The sequence below is a fragment of the Palaemon carinicauda genome, chromosome 32 (assembly GCF_036898095.1).
Source record: "Palaemon carinicauda isolate YSFRI2023 chromosome 32, ASM3689809v2, whole genome shotgun sequence".
In the NCBI taxonomy this organism is placed as follows: Eukaryota; Metazoa; Arthropoda; class Malacostraca; order Decapoda; family Palaemonidae; genus Palaemon; species Palaemon carinicauda.
This window is the reverse complement of record NC_090756.1, coordinates 20,800,426-20,826,894: the sequence shown is the minus strand read 5'-3', so window position 1 is coordinate 20,826,894 and position 26,469 is coordinate 20,800,426. Positions and strand designations below refer to the sequence as shown.

The 26,469-nt window shown below is 46.0% G+C and overlaps 1 protein-coding gene across 2 annotated transcripts in view; it reads right to left on the bottom strand.

Annotated features, from left to right (window-relative positions):
* Positions 1–26,469, bottom strand: part of LOC137625310 (DNA-binding protein Ets97D-like) — a 66,477-nt gene that overhangs the window by 28,467 nt on the left and 11,541 nt on the right. For both annotated transcript variants that reach the window (XM_068356140.1, XM_068356141.1), the window contains exons 2-4: positions 23,590–23,762; positions 13,050–13,179; positions 12,300–12,432 (exon numbers count right to left, since the gene is read on the bottom strand). In XM_068356140.1, coding sequence (XP_068212241.1) covers positions 12,300–12,432; positions 13,050–13,179; positions 23,590–23,747 — 421 coding nt within the window. In that variant the 5' untranslated portion in view covers positions 23,748–23,762. The remainder of the gene's footprint in view (positions 1–12,299; positions 12,433–13,049; positions 13,180–23,589; positions 23,763–26,469) is intronic.

Here is a 26,469-nt window from a genome sequence, read left to right as displayed (position 1 = left end):
AATGCCACCATTCCAGGGAGGGTCTCGTGTTTGGTAGGACTGGGATTAGAACTTGTTGTGAGTCCAGTTGGCACCAGAGGTTCTTCAGGTTCCATTGTACCGCTCTGAGCCTTACCCTCCATTGGGGAACTAGTTTCTCCAATGAGACCAGGTGACCTATCAGTTTCTGCCAGTCTTTCGCTCTCCTGGGACGCCCCGACAGGAACGGCTGAATGATATTCATGAGGTTGTGTATTCTGTCCTCCGAAGGGAAGGCTTTTCCCAGAATGGTATCTAATGTCATTCCCAAGTAGTTCATTCTGGTGGATGGGGATAGGTTTGACTTCTCCGTGTTGATTACAATGCCCAGATCCTTGCAAAACTGGAGGAGTTTCATCCCTTGTTCCTCCAAGAGGTCCTTTGAGGCGGAAAGAAGCAACCAGTCGTCAAGGTATCGGATGAAGCGAATGCCTCGTTCGTGAGCCCACACTGAGACAGTCGTGAAAACTCTCGTGAACACCTGGGGCGCTGTTGACAATCCGAAGCAAAGGGTCTTGAATTGCAGGATCTGGGAACCCCATTTCACCCGGAGAAACTTTCGACTCGAGGGGTGGACCGGAATTTGGAAGTATGCGTCCTTGAGGTCTATGGTCATCATGTAATCTTTCTCCCTCAAGGACAGCAGGACTGACTTCGGAGTGTCCATTTTGAAGTCCGTCTTCTTGATGAATATGTTGAGAGCCGACAGATCTATAACCGGTCTCCACCCCCTCCCCCCCCCGTCGCTTTTTCTACCAGGAACAGACGACTGTAGAAACCCGGTCCTGGGAGAAGAACTTCTTCCATGGCGCCCTTCTCTAACATGGAGGACACCTCCTCTTGAAGGGCGGTCTTCTTCAACGGGTCTCTGGGAGCTAGCCATTCCGCCCGGCTGGCCGGGATAAGAGGGGGTGGTTCCGTTAAGAACGGTAGTCTGTAGCCCTCCTTTAGTACGGACAGTGTCCAAGGCTCTGCTCCGTGAGCCTTCCATGCTTGCCAATGAAGTCTGAGGCATTCCCCAACCCGAGGCTTGGGCGGGAATAGGGGGCCTCCCACTCTATCTTCTTCTGGAGGAGCGGCCTGAACGGCCTCTCCTGGAGGCAGAGTAACCCGACCTGAAGGAGCTTGAGGGAGCTGGAGCTCCCCTACGGGGGGGCTGAGGCATTGAGGACCAGGAGGAAGAGGGAGCCTCTCTCCTCGTAGTGCTGGGAGAGGCTTGGGACGTCGCGGCACTATCCGAGACGGACCTCTTGTAGGGCGGTCTCCTAGAAGGCGTAGGCCTGGGGTTGTTAGACTCCTTCTTCTTCGAGACCTTCTCCATGATGGTCTCTAGTTCCTTCAGGGGAAACAAGGACTCTCCCCACAAGGGTAAGCTCCGTATGGCCCGCGCTTCCCTGTCTGGTACCTTTCGGGACACCTTCGCCAGTACGGTTTCTCTCTTACGGAGTACCCAGTTAGCCGTCAGGGCGAGCGACTGGTAAGTTAAAAATTTTAGGGTTTTACCCCCGGAGGTAATAAGGTCTCTCAGGAGGCCTTGCTGGTCAGGGTCCGCGGGGTCAAACGAGGCTTGTACCCCTACTAAGGTGGAAGCCCACCAGTCCAGCCAAGAGGAGACGTTCACTAAATCTCTCGATATTTCCTCCATCATGGAGGCTTCTGCTGGCGAGAAACAGACCGGGCCGAAGAGGCCCTATCGTCTGAGACGCCCTGACTCAGGATGTCGATGGATGACTCCACCTTACAGGGGCCTGGGCGACGTCCCTCCGGCACATATACTTTGCCCTGAGTTTTAAGGGCCTGGAGCAATTTTGAGGAACTTTGGGTTTTGGGGGCTTCGGCATTACTAGCCACCACCTTGTCTACATACTCCTGCCCTAGGACCAGATCTCGGGCTAGAGGAAGCGCTAGAGACGTCTTAGGTTGGGTAGGGGTCTGCATAATCCTTAACAGGCTTGACCTCCAGTTATCCTCGTCCGTAGCTGTAGGTTCCTCAATTTTGTGGTGTCTTCTGATAAGACCAACCACCCTCCTATAGGCCGAGTCCTCCGTTGGTGAACCCTCCCTTCCGTCAGCCAAGGTCTCGGCTTGGGGTCGGGGAGCTGGGTTACCGGGCACACCGACTGGACGTCTAGCTCTTGGGGCCAGGGGATCCGTCCTACCGAGGTACTGGATCTCATCTGCGGGGACGTCCGCACCAGGGGCCTGGGTTAACCCAGGCATCGCTGATTGAGCGGGGACTCTCGTCCGCTCAAGGGCTCTGGGTGCCGAGGACGCGGTTCCCGTGGGCTGACTCGGCAACGGGAACCGTTCCTTCCGACCCGAAGGCCGCACCAGCTGGGCTGGTTCGGCCAGGCCGCCCGACAAGAAGCGCGTTTCCCCCCGCTGGGCGGGGTGAACCGGAGGCTTCGAGGACTTATGCCTTCCTGTAGAGTCCTTTCTGCGAGCTTGGTTGTGAGGGTCAATGTCGTGTTTTGAGGACGGCATCCTTGGCGAACACTCTCTGGACCGGCGGTCCGGGGAACAAGGCACCCTTGAGTCCCGGGGTACGAAGACCCAGTCGCCATCAGGAGACCTACTCCTCCTATACTTACGTCCTGGGGAGCGGGAGCGCTTGCTACTGTACCTGGAGCGCGACCTAGAACGGGAACGCTTGCTCCTGGACCGCTCCCTCCGACGACGATGTTTTCTCCTGACTTCCTCACCCGACGAGAAATAATCATCCGACGAACCCGACGACACTGTACTTATCGTATGTCGGCCGGTAGCGGGAACCGCGGGGGACTTCTTCACGCGTTGAGTTCCCGAGGTCGACGGCTGAAGGAAATCTTCGGGGACTTCCGTGAGGGGGGCCGGGAACGATTCAAGGCGCTCCATGCTAGGGAGCCAGGGGTCCAGGCCCACTTCCATCCTTAAGGGTGACCTACCCGGCGTCTTCAGAAGCCTCCAACCGAAGGCATCATTACCCGAAGACCGTAACTTCTTCTGGTTGTCTCCGCCTACCGAAGACCCTGAAGCACAAGCCCACGAGGGCAGCGAAGACACAGACACCGCGTTACTACCCCACAAGGGGTCATCAGAGGACACGTGCCCCCCGAGCACAAGGGCCGACTCTCCGGACGCACTACTGGGTTCTTCACTAGCCCTAGAAGGGCCCGCAATCGGCACTGCACTTTCACTAGGTTCTTGGGGAAGGTCGCCTTTTCCTTCTCTACGACAGACTTACCTCGTCCCCTACTCTGTGTAGGGGACGGCGAAACAGAGGCCCCGTCGGACCGCTCACTGGGTGATAGTAGCGGCGAAGTAACACTAGCTTTTCTGGGGGAACGTTTAGCCGATTTTCTCTTTTTCGTACCGTAACGTACCCACTGGATATCACTCCAGTCTACACACTCGGGGCACGTATCTGCTGACGAACAAACCCTTCCCCTACAGGAGGAGCACAGGGAGTGAGGGTCCACTTCAGGCTTGGAGAGGAACGCTCCTCAGGATTTACCGGCCCTAGGCCCCGGACAACGGCGGAGTTGCTCCATAATGCCCACACGCAAGACACAAGCACGAAGGGAATCAAGGAATACACTGGGTAAGCACACGGGTGGAAGGTGAACACACAGGATAACCCGGGAAAAGTACACAGGAAAACACAAGTTACCACGCGGGGAACACGTGGGGCACTCAGAACGCACACAAAGGATCGATAGAGAACGAGGGCGACGTGTTTACACGTCGCGACCAGAGAACTTACTGAAGATGCTGACCCGGCCGGACATCGACCTACGATAAGCCTACCCTCAGGGCACATTCCTTAATGCCGGGGGTAGGCCTCCTTAGAAAACGGGGTCGGGGGTACACTACACAAAACTCTGGTCGGTAGAGAGGAGGTTACAGGTAACTCCTAAGAAAGTAGTTCGAGGTAAGTATTCGTGTTGGAACAAATAATGATTACAGTTGTATTAACTACAGTATAACTGTTCAAGTAAGCCACTTTGTCACATTATGCCACTTATGTGACAAAGTATTCACTCTTAAATAAAGTGATAATTGGTGTATTATTAATCTGTTCATTTAAAAGAGTTCAGGATACAGTAAAGTATATAATTTCCCACTGAAGTATCATACCATAATTATACTAATCAGTATTAGTATTATTAAAGTGTTTAAAAAGACCAGAGGCTAAAAATTCTAAACTCATAAAGTTGATCTAAATTGATTTTTTTTTGCTTTCATTAATAGCAATTCTTTTAGTATTAAATAATTAAATAAATATATTTCTGGGCTCGAACCTGTGCCGCCCAGTGAATAAGCTCCATTTAGCACTTATTCTTAGGTAATTTACTGCTAAATATACCAGAGAAAAAATGTAAAGGAGTGCTAGGTTAACTAGCTCGCTCACCTATTGGTGTCGGTATAAAATTGGGCGTATAATCCAGAGGTCCCGCACTATTTAGATTCATCCACGACAGAAACCCCAATAGAGGAGAGCCGTTCAACCTCACTCGGTACTACTAACAATGCATCCGCTCAGAACCCAACTGCTTTTAGCACGTCTTGTGTGTAACCCGCTTTTTTGTTGTGCTCTCGTTTTTTCGCTTATTTTCTTTGGATTATGGCTTCTTCGTCGGTTTCCCTGGAGACACCGTCTAAGTTAAGTACCAAGCTGTGTTTTGCTGTGTTTTGAGCAACCTAGATCGTCTAATATTTGAATTATAGGAGTGTATTCTCTTCGTTCATACCGATCTTGCTTGATTCCATTTACAGTTGGTACTCCTGTTTTGAGAGCTTTTAGTTTCACTCGCGGTGTTACTATATGTATTATTTTTATTATTAAATTTTATTTGTTATTATGGATATTCATTATTTAGCGTTTAGAACCCTCGTGGTTCAAATTTTGGGCCGATATCATTTACGTATCGTTATGGCTGCCGACCTTCGTGCTAGGCGGCAATGTTATTTTTTAAGCCATCAGGTGTGTCTTTTGTGATTTAATTATTATATTGCATGCCTTGCCCAAAATTTTTATGTGTTTATTTTATATTATCAACGCTATTACTATTATAATGAATATTGTGCTATTACTCCGTTTGATCTGTCTGGTTGGGGATCGTCAGTTGGTAGCCCAGCTGCTCCGTATCACGTGATTCTCCCCCATGCTCCCCCTCTCGCTAGGTGGGTGGCTAGGCTTCTCTCCCCCTCTCCCCTAGGGGACCGTTGCCTTCCCTCCTTGTAGAGGGGGTAGTTCAGTGTTTATGGACTTTGTCCTCCGGGTGTCCCGGCGGGTTCGGCTCTGTCTAGTCTGGTTGGCCACCGGTCAACAGAGTTGGATCCCGGTGCACCCTATTTCATATTCACTTATCACACTGGTTTATGTTATATGAAACCCTCTGGGTTCCGTTGGCGGTTCTTATCTACAGTTCCGCCCCCCTATTTAATTTATAACAGTTCCTATGATGATTATATGACAGATCACTACCCCGGAGTTCCTATACCAATTGGTTTTGGATACTTTTATTTCCCGGCCCGGGGCTTAGCCTCGCCCCGGGAAATCAGACACCCTGTCTTAAATTTTTGTTGTTGCATCCTTTTTTATACTCCCGGCTCGACCGGAATGGATGGCTATACTTTAGTCTTAAGCTAGACTTTTGTTTAGGCCGGGTCCTCCGGACCCGCCCCTACTTAAGAATATTACAGTTAAGCCCTAATCTTGTGTTAGGCTTATGTTAGACCCGGGTCCTCCGGACCCGCCCCTACTTAAGAGAATTACAGTTTCTCATATACTATTTACTTTAGTCTTAAGCTAGACTTATGTTTAGGCCGGGTCCTCCGGACCCGCCCCTACTTAAGAGAATTACAGTTTCTCATATACTATTTACTTTAGTCTTAAGCTAGACTTATGTTTAGGCCGGGTCCTCCGGACCCGCCCCTACTTAAGAATATTACAGTTAAGCCCTAATCTTGTGTTAGGCTTATGTTAGGCCCGGGTCCTCCGGACCCGCCCCTACTTAAGAGAATTACAGTTTCTCATATACTATTTACTTTAGTCTTAAGCTAGACTTATGTTTAGGCCGGGTCCTCCGGACCCGCCCCTACTTAAGAGAATTACAGTTTCTCATATACTATTTACTTAAGTCTTAAGCTAGACTTAGGTTTAGGCCGGGTCCTCCGGACCCGCCCCTACTTAAGAGAATTACAGTTTCTCATATACTATTTACTTTAGTCTTAAGCTAGACTTATGTTTAGGCCGGGTCCTCCGGACCCGCCCCTACTTAAGAGAATTACAGTTTCTCATATACTATTCTTTTTATAGATGGTGCATTGTCAGACGACAGCCTGTGCAGCTGTTCTACATCAGCCCTGCGGCCATACCGTCTGTCGGTCTCACGCCCTCTGCGGTGTGCAGCTGGAGGACGTCGTGGTATGGCACCCGGATAACTGTGTGGTCTGTTTTGACCTCGTTACCACCCTTGTATCTGACTCGGTGAGTCCCGTTGGCTATGTTGCCTTCTTATTTATCTTACCTTTTTTGGCATACATACACTATTTAGTAAGATATCTATGGTCTTGAAGGACCACTGGGAGTCTGCCCTTTTATAATTCCCACTATTATTTCAGGCATCCCCGGAGCAAAAGTCTGCGGCTCGGGACACACTGAAAGTGTGGGTTGGTGGTTTTGCCCGGAACGTGAAGTTCAAGCAGCCGTACGTCCTCTCCGAGGACTACTGTTCCCTGATTTACCCCAACGCCAAGTCTTCAGCCGCTGTGGCTAGGCATGTTGCAGCTCCCATCATTGCCCACATTGATGCCACCATAGCGGGGTTTATTGATCCAGAGCAGGATCCGTCGGACGCCCCCGGAGATCTAGAAGACAATGTTGCCTCCATGAACCTTGACGTGGAACCCATGTTATTGGATGATCCAGATACAGGTAGGGTGGTAAGTGAGGCAGGTGTTTCTGGCGCTGAGATTCCTATCCTCAGCCCCTCTCTTTCTTCTTCTTCTGATCGCTCTTCCTTCCATGGTTTTTCTGGGGACCGTGATTCGTCCCAACGATCACACCCGGTTCCCCCCAAGAATAAGTCTAGAACCTTACCTAAAGTTCATAAGCCTCATAAGGCTTCTCATGGTTCTAAACAGAATACAAACCTGTCATCTAAGGCTTCTGGCTCCTCCTCTAAGTCTCGCGACCCGGGAGTTCATTCCGCCACACCTGCTGCTAGCCCGGGCCTTTCCGAATCAGCCATGCTTCGCATCGTGTCGGAGATGCAGGCTAAGTTTGTATCAGAGATACAGTCTAAGATGGACACGATGTTCTCTAACATCGGTCAGAGACTTGGGGCATTAGAGCAAGGTGCTCAGGAGCGGGTCCAAAGCTCTCTCATCCCGGATGCCTCTAAGCTCCCGCAGTTTGCCAAAAACAACCCTTGGCGTATGGCTCTTCATTCCCCGTTCTCAGACGGAATGTTAACTTTGGAGGGTCTTGGCACTCGTCCCCTAGAGGACTTTGAATTCTTTCCTCCTGGTCTGGCATTTCCATTTCATGGTTATGCCAGGCTTACCGAGGAAGCTTTGGTTCGGTTAGACAAGGTCCCCAAGGAGACAGTCATCTTCCCAAAAGAGCAGGCCCAATCTGTGTGGGCCAGATTCCTGAATGACATCGGCTGCACCAACACTATGTTGACGCCTTATAAGAGCTCTTTTACAATGTTCCTAATGGACAAAAACACCGTGACTCCATGTGTCAATAAGGTAGCAGAGCTTGCCTTCCAATATGCTCTGGAGGAGAAGCCCTTGCCTCCCATCCGAGAGGTGGATCCAATCTCCATCCTTCTTCCTTCAGGCATTGAGTGTTGGGACAACGTCCATACCACATTTACCTCTGGAAAGCTAGCAGCAGACTGTGCTTCGGTAATGTTTAGTGAGCGGCTTCCCCGTCTCCCGGAATCCCTCATTAAACAGGAGTATGATTCTCGCCTACGCGTTGGCCGTACTCTGAACCTGGCCACTTCCACGGAGTCGATAGCCTTGACTTACGATACTGAGAGTATTTTTAAATCTCTCAACAAGGCTACGTTGCAGTCATTATACTACGACCTGTATGACTTCGCTACTGCTAAACGCAAGTGTCGCAAACATGTCCTGGCAGAGGCGACTATTAGGCATGAACCTAATAAGCTGATCCGGTCCTCCTGTTGGGGTTCAAACCTCTTCCCTGAGGACCTTGTAGAGGAAGTCTTGGCGGAGGCCACTAGAGTCAACCAGAGCCTTAAAGCCCGTTGGGGTTTGACTCCTAAACGTAAATCTGACCCTGCAAATTACCAAGCCCAGGGTAGGAAGAAGCTCCGTCCATATACTTCCACCCAGTTCAAGCAACAGCAGACTGGTTCGCCCATTTTCCGGCTGCCTCTTTCCCCATCTCCTGTTGCCCCGGCACAGCCTTCCACCTCTCAGGCTCCTTCGGACGACTATGTCACCGTTCTGCTTCCTAAGAGCCAGCTTTCTGGTGCCTCCGCCACTTCTCCTGCCTTTAACCAGTCGTATGAGGCTACCACCGTGGTTCTAACCAGAACAAAGGCAGGGGAAGAGCTTTTCGCAGAGGAAAGAACTTCCGAGGCGGACTTGGAGGCAGCAGGTAGGGGGGAGGCTTTATGCCTCCCCCAACAAATGGAGGTTCAGTCCCTGGGCGTTCAGTATCATCTCCAAGGGACTGGGGTGGAGTTGGATTCAAGGACCTCCTCCTCCGAACAAATTTCGTCAACATTCCACTCCGGACCTGGTCGAATTTGTCCAGGATCTTTTACAAAAGAACGCCGTACAAGAAACGAAACACCTGAAGTTTCAAGGTCGGCTGTTCAGTGTCCCGAAGAAGGATTCAGACAAGAGAAGAGTGATTCTAGACCTATCCCTTCTCAACTTGTCCATTCAATGCGACAAGTTTCGAATGCTTACCGTCTCGCAGGTGCGGACCTTACTTCCCCGTGGGGCCGTCACCACCTCTATCGATCTTACAGACGCCTATTATCACGTCCCGATAGCGAGACACTTCCGTCCGTACCTAGGCTTTCGCTTAGGGGACAAAAGTTACTCCTTCAAGGTGATGCCTTTCGGGCTCAACATCGCCCCAAGGATCTTCACAAAGTTAGCAGAAGTCGCTGTTCAGGAACTCAGGAATCAAGGGATTCAAGTAGTAGCCTATCTGGACGACTGGCTCATTTGGTCAGACACCTCCCAAAATTGCCTAAAAGCCACTCACAAAGTCATCCATTATCTTCAATCTCTAGGCTTCCAGATCAACTTCAAGAAGTCCCGTCTTCTTCCAAAATCGAAGTTCCAATGGCTCGGCCTGCAATGGGATCTTATATCTCATACTCTGTGTCTTCCCAGACCCAAGAGGTTAGAGATTGCAAGGAACACCAAACGCTTTCTCAAAGACAAAGTAAGTTCCAGACGACTCCAAGAGAGGATTCTGGGGTCCCTTCAGTTTGCCTCAGTGACGGATCTTCTTCTGAAGGCAAAATTGAAAGATATCAATCGTGTCTGGCGTTCGAGGGCGAACCGGAAGCTCCGGGACAGGAAAGTCCGCCTTCCTCCCATTCTACGGGAAAGACTTCTTCCTTGGACAAGAGCAAACAGTCTGTCAAAGTCAGTTCCCCTTCGATTTCCGCCTCCGAATTTAATCATTCACACGGACGCATCCTTGTCAGGTTGGGGCGGTTATTCTCAGCTCAAGAAAGTTCAAGGTCTTTGGACTCCCTTGTTCCGCCAATTTCACATCAATGCGCTAGAGGCCATGGCAGTTCTTCTAACCCTGAAACGTCTTGCTCTTCCCAAGAAACAACACCTTCGTCTGGTCCTCGACAGCGAAGTGGTGGTCCGCTGCCTCAACAGAGGCGGGTCAAAGTCAGGGCCTCTGAACCATGTTCTAGTAGCCATATTCTCCCTAGCAGCCTTGAACCGTTGGCATCTTTCAGCTGTCCACCTGGCGGGAGTCCGGAATGTAGTGGCAGACGCCCTGCCCCGGACCTCCCCTCTTGAATCGGAATGGTCACTCGATCTAAAGTCATTTCGGTGGATTCTCTCTCAGGTTCCCGGTCTCCAAGTGGACCTCTTCACCACGGAATCCAACCACAAATTGAGAGTATATGTGGCTCCCAATCTAGACCCTCAGGCTTACGCCACAGACGCCATGTCACAGAATTGGGACACCTGGGAAAAGATTTATCTCTTTCCCCCGGTGAATCTTTTGCTGAAAGTTCTAGACAAACTGAGATCCTTCAAGGGACAAGTAGCCTTGGTCGCACCCAACTGGCCCAAGAGCAACTGGTATCCTCTCCTGCGAGAGTTGAGACTATACTCTCACCCGATACCCAATCCGGTTCTGTCTCAGATAGTACAAACACGTGTTGTGTACGCTTTCTCAAACATTCAGAGCGCCCTAACTTTATGGACTTTATGAAGTTTGCGGCTATGCATGGTGCCAATATTGATCCTCAAAACACCTTGTTCCTAGAATCGGATAAACGGGATTCCACTATCCGTCAGTATGACTCTGCAGTTAAAAAGTTGGCAAAATTTTTAATAGACTCAGACGTGAACTGTATGAACTTGAACCTTACAGTCACTTTCTTTAGATCTTTATTAGAATCAGGTCTGGCAGCCAATACTATCACCACTATTAAATCGGCTCTGAAAAAGATCTTCCTAGTGGGTTTTAACATAGACTTAACCGACTCTTTGTTAGCTTCAATTCCGAAAGCTTGTGCCAGACTGAAACCGGTTACTCGTCCTACTCCGGTGACCTGGTTCCTTAATGACGTACTCAGATTGGCTTCTGATACCATTAACAGTTCTTGTGATTACATTCCCCTTCTCAGGAAAACACTTTTCCTGGTGAGCTTGGCTTCCGGGGCAAGAATTTCTGAATTGGCAGCCTTGTCGAGAGACCCGGGTCATATTGACTTCCTGCCTTCGGGAGAGGTCCTTCTTTCTCCTAACAAATTCTTTTTGGCTAAGAACGAAGACCCTCAAAACAGATGGTCTTCCTGGAAAATTGTTCCCCTCACGCAAGATCCGTCTCTGTGCCCTGTTACTACTCTTAGGTCTTATTCATCCCGGACCTCCTCTAACTCCTCGGGGCCTCTATTTGTTAGAGAACAAGGTGGTACCATTACTATTAAAGGGATCAGGCAACAAATCTTGTATTTTATTAAACAAGCTAACCCTGACTCTTTTCCTCTTGCACATGATATCAGGGCGGTTGCTACCTCGGTGAACTTCTTTCACCACATGAATTTTACAGACCTTTCCAGGTATACAGGGTGGAAATCACCGTCAGTGTTCAAGAAACACTACCTTAAACATTTGGAAGCCCTAAAATTTTCTACAGTAGCCGCAGGGAGCGTAGTTACTCCCAAGTAACTCACAGGTTAATGCCTTGACTCTTTATCTCTCCCTCTTACCTGCCTCATTTATACCCTATTGTATTCGTTGGTCTCGCACCTGAATACTGTTATTATATTTGTAAATTTTATGCTCCTGAGTATCTGTATATATTATCACTCACGGCATTATTATACCTATCTTATTGGATTTATGTTCATATTTAAGATACCCTTATAATTGTTTTTTGGTACTCATCTCTGATTAAAAGCATCCTGTATTTCCCTTACGCTTATGTTTTTTCCTTTATTTTGCAAGTTTGGTGACATTTTCTCTTGTATAGATTCACTGGACGGCACAGGTTCGAGCCCAGAAAAGGGATTTTGACGTAGGAAAAATCTATTTCTGGGCGAGGGACCTGTGCCGCCCAGTGAACCCTCCCAGCTCCTCTCCCTTGGAGTCCCCAAACTTTGGGTGCTAAGGAGTTGGGTTCTGAGCGGATGCATTGTTAGTAGTACCGAGTGAGGTTGAACGGCTCTCCTCTATTGGGGTTTCTGTCGTGGATGAATCTAAATAGTGCGGGACCTCTGGATTATACGCCCAATTTTATACCGACACCAATAGGTGAGCGAGCTAGTTAACCTAGCACTCCTTTACATTTTTTCTCTGGTATATTTAGCAGTAAATTACCTAAGAATAAGTGCTAAATGGAGCTTATTCACTGGGCGGCACAGGTCCCTCGCCCAGAAATAGATTTTTCCTACGTCAAAATCCCTTAATTAAGATTTTCTTTAAGACAATGAAAAAGCGCTGAACATTTTGAGACGAGATGGCATACCAAATTTTTTCCATCTGATTAATTCACCTACACTTGAAATGTATGTGTTTCACAGCAATATTACAATAGTCACCTTCATTTGACTTTAGGACGTCTAAAATGTCAATGTATCTTGCGTCCTCAATGTCTTCCTTCACAGTAAACTGAATTTGCACAGTTCCACTGCTTGTGCCGCACTGTTTCTGCAGAGTGTCTTCATCTCCAAGCTAGAAAGAAATTAGATTCCCAAGAAGTTACTTAAGCAAAATTTCACTGAGAGGTCTGGAAAGCAATAGGGTATTCTACTGTATATGGAATTATCATATTGTTTTAGGTAGACTTTTAAGTACAGGTTAATGTCCCTTACATAGCCAATAGCATATGAAGAGACAGAGAGACTGAAGGCAGAGGGGTAAAAGGTGGGTTTGCCCAGTAACACAAACATGTGACTGCAAGGTCCAATGAGGAACCAATGGAAAAATGAGAATGTAAGAATAAAAACTCCTTTAAATTTGCTAATAAATGGATAAAAAGAAAGTGAATATAATACATTGCAATGATAAGCTTTAATGTACTGCATTATCGAGACAAAATAATTATTGGCATTAGGTTTTAACTCCAAAGTACATAACTAACCCTTGAGGTTAGCAACTAGTAACAATAACTGTATTCCCGGGACATTATAAACCTTTTGTCATGACTAAAGTAATAGGTGAACACACTACATTCTCTCCTCAAGATATATATATTTTTGATAACATTTCAATTCAATAATACTGTATGTATAAACACTAAAATATATACTATCCCATTCCAATCAGTAACATCACATGGAAAATCTCACCTCCATTTCAGAAAGGACTAATATACGACAATCTTGCAAGTCTAGATTAAAGGCCTCTTCAGCCCGGGATTTGAAGGCACCCATGGTTTCACTAATGTCAATGTCTATGGCATAGATCTGCATAGCTGCACTGTAAGAAAAAAAATATCGCACATGGGGATTGGGAATACTGTATCATGCAAAGCTCTGCTATGCAACGTATACAGTATTCACATGGAATTACATTACATTTCATGATAAAGCACAGAAATTACTGAGAACCTAAGCAAGGTAAAAAAAAAAAAAAATTGTATTATTCCTAACTACACAAACTTGAGTCCTTTAATAGGAGAAAGTAATGGAAAAACTACTAGCTATGCGTTGGGCTTACCTGTATCTATATCTATAACTTAGCTCTCTTTAAAGACCGCAAAACTTTAGTCACACCCCAAGCTGGAGGTCGAATTCCCGAGGAGGACAGGTCTGCTCCATACTTCTGATAAGTACAAGACAGATAATTCCCACAAAGAATAAATATCTTCTCCCTTGTCTCAGTATCTGGCTCAAATCTGAAAGATGCCCTTTTACAAAGCTGGGACTGAGAGATATCTTTCCTTTCGTGGGTGCTATAATTTCTGCTACTAGTGGAGTAAAGGCTCCGAGAAAATTTTTCCGTTGACAGCACCAACCACAGATGTTCCACTTTGCCTGGTACTGTATATGACCATGAAGGATTTCCTGGAACATCGAGATATGTCTTGCGGTCTCGAACGAAAAACCTCTCTCTCAGAAGTGGTGCTGGATAACTTCCACCCGTGAAGTGATATGGATTCTAAATAGTTGTGGAACCTCCGCAGGTGGGGCTGACAGAGCAGATTGCGGCACAGGAAATTTCTCTTGGAACATCTATTAGCAGAAGATCCGTGTATCATTGTGTTTGAGGCCCATTTGGAGGTACTAGAGTCAACTTTAGATTTTTGGATTAAGACACCATATTTATTAGCCTACACCTGCATGAAATAGGCAAATGAGCAAAAAAGGATGGACATCAAGACTGTCCCAGGGATGCTGAAACATGTCCTCAAGTACTGCTTCCAGGTCTAGCACTGGTGAGCAGTAAACTGGTAGTTTTCTGTTGAGGTTTGTCACGAACGTGTCTACTGTTATGGAACCAAACGCCACAAAGTCAGGAGCCTCCTCATCATTGCTTGAGGATGTAAAGGCCATTCTGATCCAACTATCTGATACTGTACTGGTAGCAGACTTGGAAGAGAAGCTTGGCCGATTAGTGACAGAATTTGGAAGGGTATGTGAGAGAAGGAAGTTGAAAGTTGATGTGTGTAAGAGTAAGGTTATGAGATGTGCGAGAAGGGAAGGTGGTGCAAGGTTGAATGTCATGTTAAATGGAGAGTTACTTGAGGAGATGGATCAGTTAAAGTACTAGGGGTTTGTTGTTGCAGCAAATGAAGGAGTGGAAGGAGATGTACGTCAGAGAGTGAATGGATACAAAGTGTTGGGGGCAGTGAAGGGAGTGGTAAAGAATAGAGGGTTGGCATGAATGTAAAGAGAGTTCTGTAAGAGAAAGTGACTGTACCAACTGTGATGTATGGATCGGAGTTGTGGGGAATCGAAGTGACGGAGAGACAGAAATTGAATGTGTTTGAGATGAAGTGTCCTAGGAGCATGGCTGGTGTATCTTGAGTAGATAGGGATAGGAACGAAGTAGTGAGGGTGAGAATGGGTGTAAGAAATGAGTTAGCAGCTAGAGTGGATATGAATGTATAGGGGTGGTTTGGCCATGTTGAGAGAATGGAAAATGGCTGTCTGCTAAAGAAGGTGATGAATGAAAGAGTTGATGGGAGAAGTACAAGAGGAAGGCCAAGGTTTGGGTGGATGGATAGAGTGAAGAAAGCTCTGGGTGTTAGGAGGATAGATCTGAGAAAGGCAAAAGCGCGTGCTAGAAATAGGAATGAATGGCAAGTAATTGTGATGCAGTTCCGGTAGGCCCTACTGCTTCCTCCGGTCACCTTGGATGACCGCGGAGGTAGTAGTAGTAGAGGATTCAGCGTTATGAAGCTTCATCTGTGGTGGATAACGGCGGAGGATGGGCTGTGGCACCCTAGCAGTACCAGCCAAACTCAGTTGAGTCCCTTGTCAGGCTGGGAGGAACGTAGAGAGGAAAGGTCCCTTTTTTTTTCATTTGTTTGATGTCAGCTACCCCCAAAATTGAGGGAAGTGCCATGGTATATGTATGTATGTATTATTATTAGTAATACTATCATCATTATTATTATTATTATTATTATTATTATTATTATTATTATTATTATTATTATTATTATCATTACTGTATTATTGTTATTATTACAAGCTAAGCTACAACCCTAGTCAGAAAAGCAAGATGCTGTAAGCCCAGGGAAAAATAGCCCAGTGAGGAAAAGAAACAAGGAAATAAACTATAAGAGAAGTAATGAACAATTTAAATAAAATATTTTAAGAACATTAACATTAAATTAGAGCTTCTATATATAAACTATAACAACTTAAAAAAACAAGAGAAAGAGAAATATGATAGAATAGTGTGTCCGAGTGTACCCTCAAGCAAGAAAACTCTAACCCAAGGCACTGAACGACCATGGTACAGAGGCTATGGTACTACCTAAGACTACAAAACAATAGTTTGATTTTGAGTGTCCTTCTAGCTTGATTGATTGATTTAAAGTTTTCTGTCACGTGTCCTTCTAGAAGAATTACTTATGACGTTCCCCTTGCCTAGAATGAACCGAGATGAGAGGACTACCACATTGCAAAGTGCCCATTTGTGCACCAACACTGCTATTTGACAGAGAAGCTGTGAGACTGTCCCCCTTTCCTTGTTGACATATGCCACCACGGTTGCATTTTCCTTCATCAATGCAACCAAGTGAATGACTTGAAAAGGCTGGAAGTATTAAAGTGCTAGATAAGCTGACTACAACTCCAGCACATTAACATAAAGAGACTTCTCTTCCTGCCTCCATTGTCCTGATGCCAGATGGTCCAGGACATGAGCCCCACCCTCCTCTCTTTGATGCATCTGTAAAATGAAAATCTGAAGAGGCATACCCTAAGGAAGACTCTAAGGTTGAAATGATATTAAGTTGCAACCCCTGAGGAAACTGAAGTAGAAAAAGGCTTCTTCGGTGTCTTCACGGGCATTGCCAAGACAGACCCCAGTAAAGTCTTAGCTTACTTCTTTCCCTTCAGGGCATATGCCTGCCAGTGCACAGGAGGTCATGGGCTGCACTCAACACATAGAGAAGATTGCAAACAGTCTTGCCATATACAAGACACACTGAGTGAGTGTGGATCTACAGCCGGTTTACTCATAAAATGTTATTTTCATTAGTAAAATAAATTTTTGAATATACTTACCCGATAATCATGTAGCTGTCAACTCCATTGCCCGACAGAATTCTACGGAAGGGATACGCCAGCGATCGCTATACAAGAGGGGGGTGTACTCACCAGCGCCACCTGTGGCCAGGTACTGCAGTACTTCTTGTTGACACCACCTCAATTTTTCCTCGGTCCACTGGTTCTCTATGGGGAGGAAGGGTGGGTCAATTAAATCATGATTATCGGGTAAGTATATTCAAAAATTTATTTTACTAATGAAAATAACATTTTTCAATATTAATCTTACCCGATAATCATGTAGCTGATTCACACCCAGGGAGGTGGGTGAAAACCAGTGTACATGTATATCAAGAAGCTAAGTATCCCGTATTTCATATTATCAGTTATTCAAAATAACAATGAAATTATAAGTACCTGGTAAGGAAGTCGACTTGAACCATTACTCTGCCTTTAATAAGTTCGTCTTCCTTACTGAGCGCAGCGTTCCTCTTAGGAGGCTGAACAACTCTAAGGTGCTGAAGTATCAAGGGCTGCAACCCATACTAAAGGACCTCATCACAACCTTTAACCTCGGCGCTTCTCAAGAAAGAATTGACCACCCGCCAAATCAACAAGGATGTGGAAGGCTTCTTAGCCGACCGTACAACCCATAAAAAGTATTCAAGAGAAAGGTTAAAAGGTTATGGGATTATGGGAATGTAGTGGCTGAGCCCCCGCCTACTACTGCATTCGTTGCTACGAATGGTCCCAGGGTGTAGCAGTACTCGTAAAGAGACTGGACATCTTTGAGATAGAATGATGCGAACACTGACTTGCTTCTCCAATAGGTTGCATCCATAACACTCTGCAGAGAACGGTTCTGTTTGAAGGCCACTGAAGTAGCCACAGCTCTCACTTCATGTGTCCTTACCTTCAGCAAAGCAAGGTCTTCTTCCTTCAGATGAGAATGTGCTTCCCTAATCAGAAGCCTGAATAGTAAGAAACTGAGTTCTTAGACCTTGGAAAAGAAGGCTTCTTGATAGCACACCATAAGGCTTCTGATTGTCCTCGTAAAGGTTGAGACCTTTTTAGATAGTACCTAAGAGCTCTAACTGGGCAAAGTACTCTCTCCAGTTCATTCCCCACCAAGTTGGACAGGCTTGGGATCTCGAACGACTTAGGCCAAGGACGTGAAGGAAGCTCGTTTTAGCAAAAACCGAGCTGCAAGGAACATGTAGCCGTTTCAGATGTGAAAACTATGTTCCTGCTGAAGGCGTGGATCTCACTTACTCTTTTAGCTGTTGTCAAGCACACGAGGAAAAGAGTTTTTAATGTGAGGTCCTAAAAAGAGGCTGATTGGAGAGGTTCAAATCTTGATGACATAAGGAACCTTAGGACCACGTCTAGATTCCAGCCTGGAGTGGACAACCGACGTTCCTTTGAGGTCTCAAAAGACCTAGGGAGGTCCTGTAGATCTTTGTTGGTGGAAAGATCCAAGCCTCTGTGGCGGAAAACCGCTGCCAACATACTTCTGTAACCCTTGATCGTAGGAGCTGAAAGGGATCTTACGTTCCTTAGATGTAACAGGAAGTCAGCAATCTGGGTTACAGTGGTACTGGTTGAGGAAACTGCATTGGCCTTGTACCAGCTTCGGAAGACTTCCCCTTGAGACTGATAGACTGAGAGTGGATGTTCTCCTTGCTCTGGCAATCGCTCTGGCTGCCTCCTTCGAAAAGCCCCTAGCTCTTGAGAGTCTTTCAAAAGTCTGAAGGCAGTCAGACGAAGAGCGTGGAGGTTTGGGTGTACCTTCTTTACGTGAGGTTGACGTAGAAGGTTCACTCCTAGAGGAAGAGTCCTGGGAATGTCGACCAGCCATTGTAGTACCTCTATGAACCATTCTCTCGCGGGCCAGAGCGGAGCCAACCAACGTCAGCCGTGTCCCTTTGCGAGAGGAGAACTTCTGAAGTACCCTGTTGACAATCTTGAACGGCGGGAATGCATACAGGTCGAGATGGGACCAATCCAGCAGAAAAGCATCCACGTGAACTGCTGCTGGGTCTGGAATCGGAGAACAATACAACGGGAGTCTCTAGGTTATCGAGGTAGCGAACAGATCTATGGTTGGCTGACCCCACAGGGCCCAAAGTCTGCTGCAAACATTCTTGTGAAGGGTCCACTCTGTGGGGATGACCTGACCCTTCCGGCTGAGGCGATCTGCCATGACATTCATATCGCCCTGAATGAACCTCGTTACCAGCGTGAGCTTTCGATCTTTGACCAGATGAGGAGGTCCCTTGCGATCTAGAACAACTTCCACGAATGAGTCCCTCCCTGCTTGAAGATGTAAGCCAAGGCTGTGGTGTTGTCAGAGTCCACCTCCACCACCTTGTTAAGCTGGAGGGACTTGAAGTTTATCAAGGCCAGATGAACCGCCAACAACTCCTTGCAATTGATGTGAAGTGTCCTTTGCTCCTGATTCCATGTTCCCGAGCATTCCTGTCCGTCCAAAGTCGCACCCCAGCCCGTGTCTGATGCGTCCGAGAGGAGACGGCGGTCGGGTTTCTGAACAGCCAAAGGTAGACTTCCTTGAGAAGAAAGCTGTTCTTACACCACGCGAGAGTAGGCCTCCTCTCTTCGGAAACAGGAACTGAGACCGTCTCTAGCGTCATGTCCTTTATCCAGTGAGCAGCTAGATGATACTGAAGGGGGCGGAGGTGGAGTCTCCCTAACACGATGAACAGGGCCAGCGATGAAAGTGTCCCTGTTAGACTCATCCACTACCTGACTGAGCATCGGTTCCTTCTCAGCATGCTCTGGATGCATTCTAGGGCTTGGAAGATCCTTGGGGCCGACGGAAAAGCCCGAAAAGCTCGACTCTGAAGATCCATACCCAGGTAGACAATGGTCTGGGATGGGACGAGCTGGGACTCCTCAAAATTGACCAGGAGGCCCAGTTCCTTGGTCAGATCCATAGTCCATCTGAGAATCTCCAGACAGCGACGACTTGTGGGAGCTCTTAAAAGCCAGTCGTCTGACGGAGCCGGACACAAGATCATGGTACTGCTGCACAGTCTGTGAACTGTCAACCATGGGGAAGCGAGGAAGTACAGTGACAACCCGAAGCTGTCTAGACTGTCTGGGTCGTACAGACAACTCCTTATCGGGTTGCTGAGGTTGCCGCACTGCGTCACAACAAGTCACTTCTGCTGGTTGTTGAACGTCTTCCCAGTGACACACTGACTCCGTAAACAAAAAATCCTCTAACAAGGACTAAGCTTGGACTGCATGTCTTGCAACACAGCTCAAGGTCTATGGGAGCAGGTGTGGTAACAGACGGGGTTAGCGACTGAAGTGGAACCATTACCTTCCCTGGAAGCATGTTATGCTTAAATAAAAGTCCATAGGAGGCTACGCAGCTAAAGGCTCCTCTCCAAATGACAGAGTCCTCAAGGGAATATCAGAAGGAGGGAGAATAGCACTTTCTCATCTACAGGAACCATATCCGAGAAAAGCTAAGTTCTCTCAGTGAGGGTTTCACTGGTGCAAAAGCAGCAGACTAGAAGGCAACGTTATGAAACTGCTTGACAGTCTAGTGAGTTGGAAACAACCAAAGATGTGTGACTGAGAAGCATGCGGTAAGGTATGCAGAGCATGCTGTATGCAGAGCATGCTGTATGTAGAGCATGCTGTAAGGTAAGCAGAGCATGTTGCATGGCGTGTGGCTTATGCTGCATGGGATGAGGCTCATGCTGCATGGGATGAGGCTCATGCTGCTTAAAAGAAATCTGAACCTGACACTAATCTAGCTGTCCGAGGATTTACCTGGTGAGACATCAGTCTCTTTACCAGAGAGTTTTACCAGATTTCCCCGGGCCACCACGTGACACAATTGGTAGTAATTCATTCAAATTACCTCTAATGAGTCAATATGGATAAATATCAACACAACATCGTGTTCAAATAGAAATAAATTTCTACCTCATACTTGGGATCGAACACTAGCCCCTTCTAATGAAATTAGAATGTAAATTTATTAATAAAACATTAAAAAAAAAAGAATACAAGTGAGTATTATTGATTGTTCCATTTTTTTTTTTTTTTTTTTTTTTTTTTTTTTTTTTTTTTTTTCCATTTAAGTTGTAAGCTGATGGGATAAGCTCTTGGCTTTCATATAGCCCACGGCTCAAAAACTGAGATAGATAGCTGCTAACGGAAAGTCAACCCTTTAAGAAGTGATAAACCTGTCTCTTGAAGACAAAAAGGTTGTAGGAAACAGTGTTATTGTATTATATACAAATAAAAAATTATCTAGGGAAATTTTGATGAAAATGGGGTAATTTCGTGGACGAATCTAAGGTAATTTGTCCAACTTGACCTGGCAGCACTGTCAAGAGTTGCGCTTGCCTCAAGGGTTGAGGTGGCTGCGCAGAGAGAGGCTCTTGACTCACGAGTTGAGGTTCTTGAGGTGCTTGCCTCGAGAGTTGAGGTTCTCGCCTCGAGGAAAGTGGAGGTGGTTGCTGCGAGAGTTGAGGTGGCTGCCTCAAGGATGGTAGAGGTTGTCGTACCTCAAGAGGTTGCTGCCTCGAGGGTGGTTGTAATGCAAGATACTCCTGCCTCAAGGGTAGAGGAGGTTGTAAGGCATAAGGCTCCTGCCCCCATTGTTGAGGAGGTTGCTGCGTGGTAAGAGGCTCCTGCCTCAAGGAAAGTGGAGGTTGCTGCACAGCGCTGGTATCTGGCAACTCCCAACGCGGCAGCTCACGCATGGAGGTAGCTTGAGGAACCTCAACCTCATACGTCTGGCAGATTGTACTGCGCAGAGGAGGAGGAGCGTTCGCAGGAGGAGGTGTATTAACCTTCTCTGCCTGAAACTCCTGCATCAACACCGCAAGCTGAGACTGCATTGTCTGCAGCATAGACCACTAGAGTTTAAGAAAGACAACAACAAACGGAGCTACTGTCCGTTGAGACTGAGGGTCTAAAACAGCTGGTGCGGCAACAGACGGAGCTACTGCCTGTTGCGATACCACCTTGCCTCTCTGGGAGGTGTGCAGTTGTCGTACTGCAGCAAGTCCGAACTGACCCAGGGCTAATGGCTACACCTAGGAGTTGGACTTGTGCGGAAGGGACCGACTTGCACTTAAAAGCTGTAAGATTTGGTCCATGGTTTCTGCGAGAAACCTCTTCCGAAGACGAGGAATAAAAGGGCTCTCTCGTCTTTGTGTGGGTGGGGTGATCACGTCGGCAACGTGTGTAGATACACCCGAAACCACGGAGGGAAAACGTCTGTTCGTCGATCAAGGCCTGCTGAACCCATAAGTCCTTCGACATTACTTCTCCCCTGGGCTTGGGAGCTTGTAAGAGGTCCCAGACTAGGCGAACAACTGGCACGAACAGACGAACCCTCGAACGCAACACTGTAACACTTTGCGCTTATCACTTATCACTTTTGATTTTCTGTTTGCACTTATTTCACTGAACTCGAAACTTTAAGTGGTTTGTACCTGAAACACGCAATTCTATCCTTCCTTAAAAGTTAGTAATTGCGAAAACAGAATTACAATGTAACAGAAAAATCTAATGAAAGATAAATAATTCAGTGGCTGGAAAGAGACTAAACACTAGATCAAATAAACTACGTTTAAAATCTCTCACCGCATAAAGCTTGAGAACAAGAATAAAACTCTATAAACGTTTACCTTCTTCCCCTAAAGAGACTAGGGAGAAGAGCAAAAACGATAACAACGTTACTCGCTTGAACGAAACGTTTATCCTCCTCTCTCTCCCTCCGTCTCTATCTCTCTCTCTCTCTCTCTCTTGACTTAGAACCTGAGAGAAGAGCCCAATCATATATATCGTTAAAACATATTATTGTTAAAGGAAAAAAACTGAAAGATTTCCCAAATAAAAAGTTCCTTTATTAGAATTAAAACCATTAAGCTAAGAAAGAATGAACAAAACGCTAGAAACGGTTTACTCTTACTGCAACGTGACACCGTGAAAATTCTCTCTCTATCGTAACGATAGAGCGCAAGTTGAACGTTCTGAACGTCAACAACTGCAGAGACAAAACAAAACGTTAGTTCAACTTTGAAAACAGTACGAGACTATCAAAGAAATTCTTTCAAAAACATTAAAATAGCATAATATGTTAACAGGTAAAACCGAAATGACGGGCTCAATGTTAATTAACTTCGGTACCAAGAAAAGACCGCCTACTATTAGGAAAGGTCGAATATAAACAAATATAAAAATTAATTTTAATAAGTTTATAATAAAAGGAAGTTAATCGAAGAGGCCTATAAAAGGCGGAGAGATATAAAATAAATCTATAACTTTTGTTAAGCAAAATTAAGAAAGAGAGTCTATACTCTCTTAGACACCAACACTTCCGTCTAAGGGAAGGGTCGGCCATTTAAAAGTGAAAGAGAGTTCATACTCTCTTCGTCACCATAATTAATCAAATTAATTCCAAAAACTAGCTAAGCTAATGATAAAACTTCCTGAATAGCGAAAGCTAAACTCTAGAGCAAATACATCACCAAATCGTGAGCAAAAACTCCAGAATCAACAGCGTATCCATGTAGGTCTAGCCGGAGGCACGACAGAGGAAAAATTGAGGTGGTGTCAACAAGAAGTACTGCAGTACCTGGCCACAGGTGGCGCTGGTGAGTACACCCCCCTCTTGTATAGCGATCGCTGGCGTATCCCTTCCGTAGAATTCTGTCGGGCAACGGAGTTGACAGCTACATGATTATCGGGTAAGATTAATATTGAAAACTGGTTGCTGCAGCCACCCTTTCCCAGGCAAGTATGAACATCTTGCTTAGCTTCCATCACAAATAACCAAACAACACATTCACTTCCTGCAATAGAAAATGAAATGTTTAGAAAGGCACTGACAGTACATGCGTACTTGTCAGCGGCCAAATCAAAAGTGAGATGCATGTACTCCGGCTGGGAAAGGGGGCAGGGCTTCTCGCCCTCACCCTACAGCAGCTGGTTAACAACTAGTTAACAAATTCTAACGAGCGTCGCCAGCTCTAGCTGGATCAATCTCCCTAATTAAAGGATGAGGATTTGTATGTCGCGTACGAACAAACTACCTGTGGCTTTTAGACAAGAGAGAATCAGGGTACCCTTCAGATTCAACACTCTTGCCTCATAAGTCAAAAGTATACTTTACCAACTATCTGCCTGTAAATCCGAGGAAGTGGTGTCGTCTTGCTCGCTTATTCCCTCACTAGTGTCGCACTTGTTTCCAGCATCTGATACTACATTCTGGGAAGCTCCCAGAAAAATTTCTTCCAGACTTCCGATCCCATTCAATTCTGAAGCGGCCATTTTGCCATGCCAGTACTAAAAAAGATAATAAAAAAAGTTCAATTATCATATCATCAAGTTTAATGCAGTATTATCTAGTTGTATTTTTTCTCATAATGAGGTAAGCTGACTTTGATGCCAAATTCTATATATACAGTACTGTATATCATTGAGTTAACGGGCCATGTTTTACATTACTTTTTCCATAAAACAGATGGACAAGAACTGAGTTCTCTTTACTGTTCTCCAGATTACCATAATTGAAATAATTTTAAATATGTTATTTTCCTTAGTAAAATAAATTTTTGAATATACTTACCCGATGATCATATAGCTGCATCCCTGCTGCCCGACAGAAAAAACCTACGGGAGGAATACGCCAGCGATCGCAATACAGGTGGGGGTGTACATCAACAGCGCCATCTGTCAAGTAGGTACTCAAGTACTCGATGTCAACAACGAACCAATTTTCTCCTCTGTCCCACTGGTTCTCTATTGGGGAGGAAGGGTGGGTCCTTTAATTTATGATCATCGGGTAAGTATATTCAAAAATTTATTTTACTAAGGAAAATAACATTTTTCAATATCAAACTTACCCGATGATCATATAGCTGATTCACACCCAGGGGGGTGGGTAGAGACCAGCATAACAAGTTGACATTATGAGCTAAGTATTCCGTATTTTATTTTAACAGTTATTCAAAATAACAAGCATAAAATAAATAAGTACCTGGTAAGGAAGACGACTTGAACAATTACTCTGCCTTTTTAAGTACGTCTTCCTTACTGAGCCTCGCGATCCTCATAGGATGCTGAGCGACTCCTAGGAGCTGAAGTATGAAGGGTTGCAACCCATACTAAAGGTCCTCATCAAAACCTTTAATCTAGGCGCTTCTCAAGAAATGATTTTGACCACCCGCCAAATCAAGTAGGATGCGAAAGGCTTCTTAGCCTTCCGGACAACCCAAAAATATTTCAAGAGAAAGATTAAAAAGGTTCTGGAATTAGGGAATTGTAGTGGTGGAGCCCCCACCACTACTGCACTCGTTGCTACGAATGGTCCCAGAGTGTAGCAGTTCTCGTAAAGAGACTGGACATTCTTAAGATAAAAGACGCGAACACTGATTTGCTTTTCCAATAGGTTGCGTCGAATATATTTTGCAGAGATCTATTTTGTTTAAAGCCCACGGAAGTTGTGACAGCTCTAACTTCGTGTGTCCTTACCTTCAGCCAAGCTTGGTCTTCCTCATTCAGAAGGGAATGAGCCTCTCGTATTAACAGTCTGATAAAAATAGGATAAAGAATTCTCTGACATAGGCAAAGATGAATTCTTAACTGAACACCATAAAGCTTCAGACGGGCCTCGTAAAGGTTTTAAAATAGAACTTAAGAGCTCTTACAGGACATAATACTCTTTTTAGTTCATTTCCAACCATACGATAAGTTTGGAATATCGAACGATATTGGTCAAGGCCGAGAAGGCAGCTCGTGTTTGGCTAGAAAACCAAGATGTAGAACATGTAGCCGTTTCGGATGAGAATCCGATGCTCTTGCTGAAGGCATGAATCTCACTGACTCTTTTAGCTGTGGTTAAGCATATCAGGAAAAGAGTCTTAAAGGTGAGATCTTTCAGGGAGGCTGATTGAAGTGGTTCGAACCTGTCTAACATAAGGAATCTTAGAACCACGTCTAAATTCCAACCAGGTGTAACCAAACGACGCTCCTTCGTGGTCTCAAAAGACTTAAGGAGGTCATGTAGATCTTTATTGTTGGAAAGATCTAAGCCTCTGTGACGGAAGACTGATGCCAACATGCTTCTGTAACTCTTGAAAGTGGGAGCTGAAAGAGATCGCTCTTTCCTCAGATATAAGAGGAAGTCAGCTATTTGAGTTACATAGGTACTGGTCGAGGATACGGATACTGACTTGCACCAGTTTCGAAAGATTTCCCACTTCGATTGGTAGATTCTAAGGGTGGATGTTCTCCTTGCTCTAGCAATCGCTCTGGTTGCCTCCTTCGAAAAACCTCTAGTTCTCGAGAGTCTTTCGATACTCTGAAGGCAGTGAGACGAAGAGCGTGGAGGCCTTGGAGTACCTTCTTTACGCGTGGCAGACGTAGCAGGTCCACCCTTAGGGGAAGAGTTCCGGGAACGTCTACTAGCCATCGAAGTACCTCGGTAAGTTATTCTCTCGCGGGCCAGAGGGAAGCAATTAGCGTCCACTTGTCCCTTCGTGAGAGGCGAACTTCTGCAGTACCTTGTTGACAATCTAGAACGGAGGGAATGCATATAGATCTAGATGAGACCAATCAAGTAGAAAGGCATCTAAAAGAACTACTGCTGGGTCCGGGATAGGTGAGCAAAGTATTGAGAGCCTCTTGGACATCGAGGTTGCGAAGAGATCTATGGTTGGCTGGCCCCAGGTGACCCAAAGTCTCTTGCATACATCCTTGTGGAGGGTCCAATATGTTGGAATTATTGTCCCTTCCTACTGAGACAATCTGCTAAGACATTCAAGTTGCCTTGGAAGAAACTTGTTACTAGTGAAAAGTCTAGACCTGTTGAACAGGAGAGGAGGTCACTTGCGAACTCGTACCATGTCAGAGAGTAGATCCCTCCTTGCTAGGAGATGTACATCAAAGCAGGGAGTTGACCGTGTTCACCTCCACTACTTTGCCTTGAAGGAGAGACCTGAAGCTTTTCCAGGTCAGACGTACTGCCAGAAGCTTCTTGCAGTTGAAATGC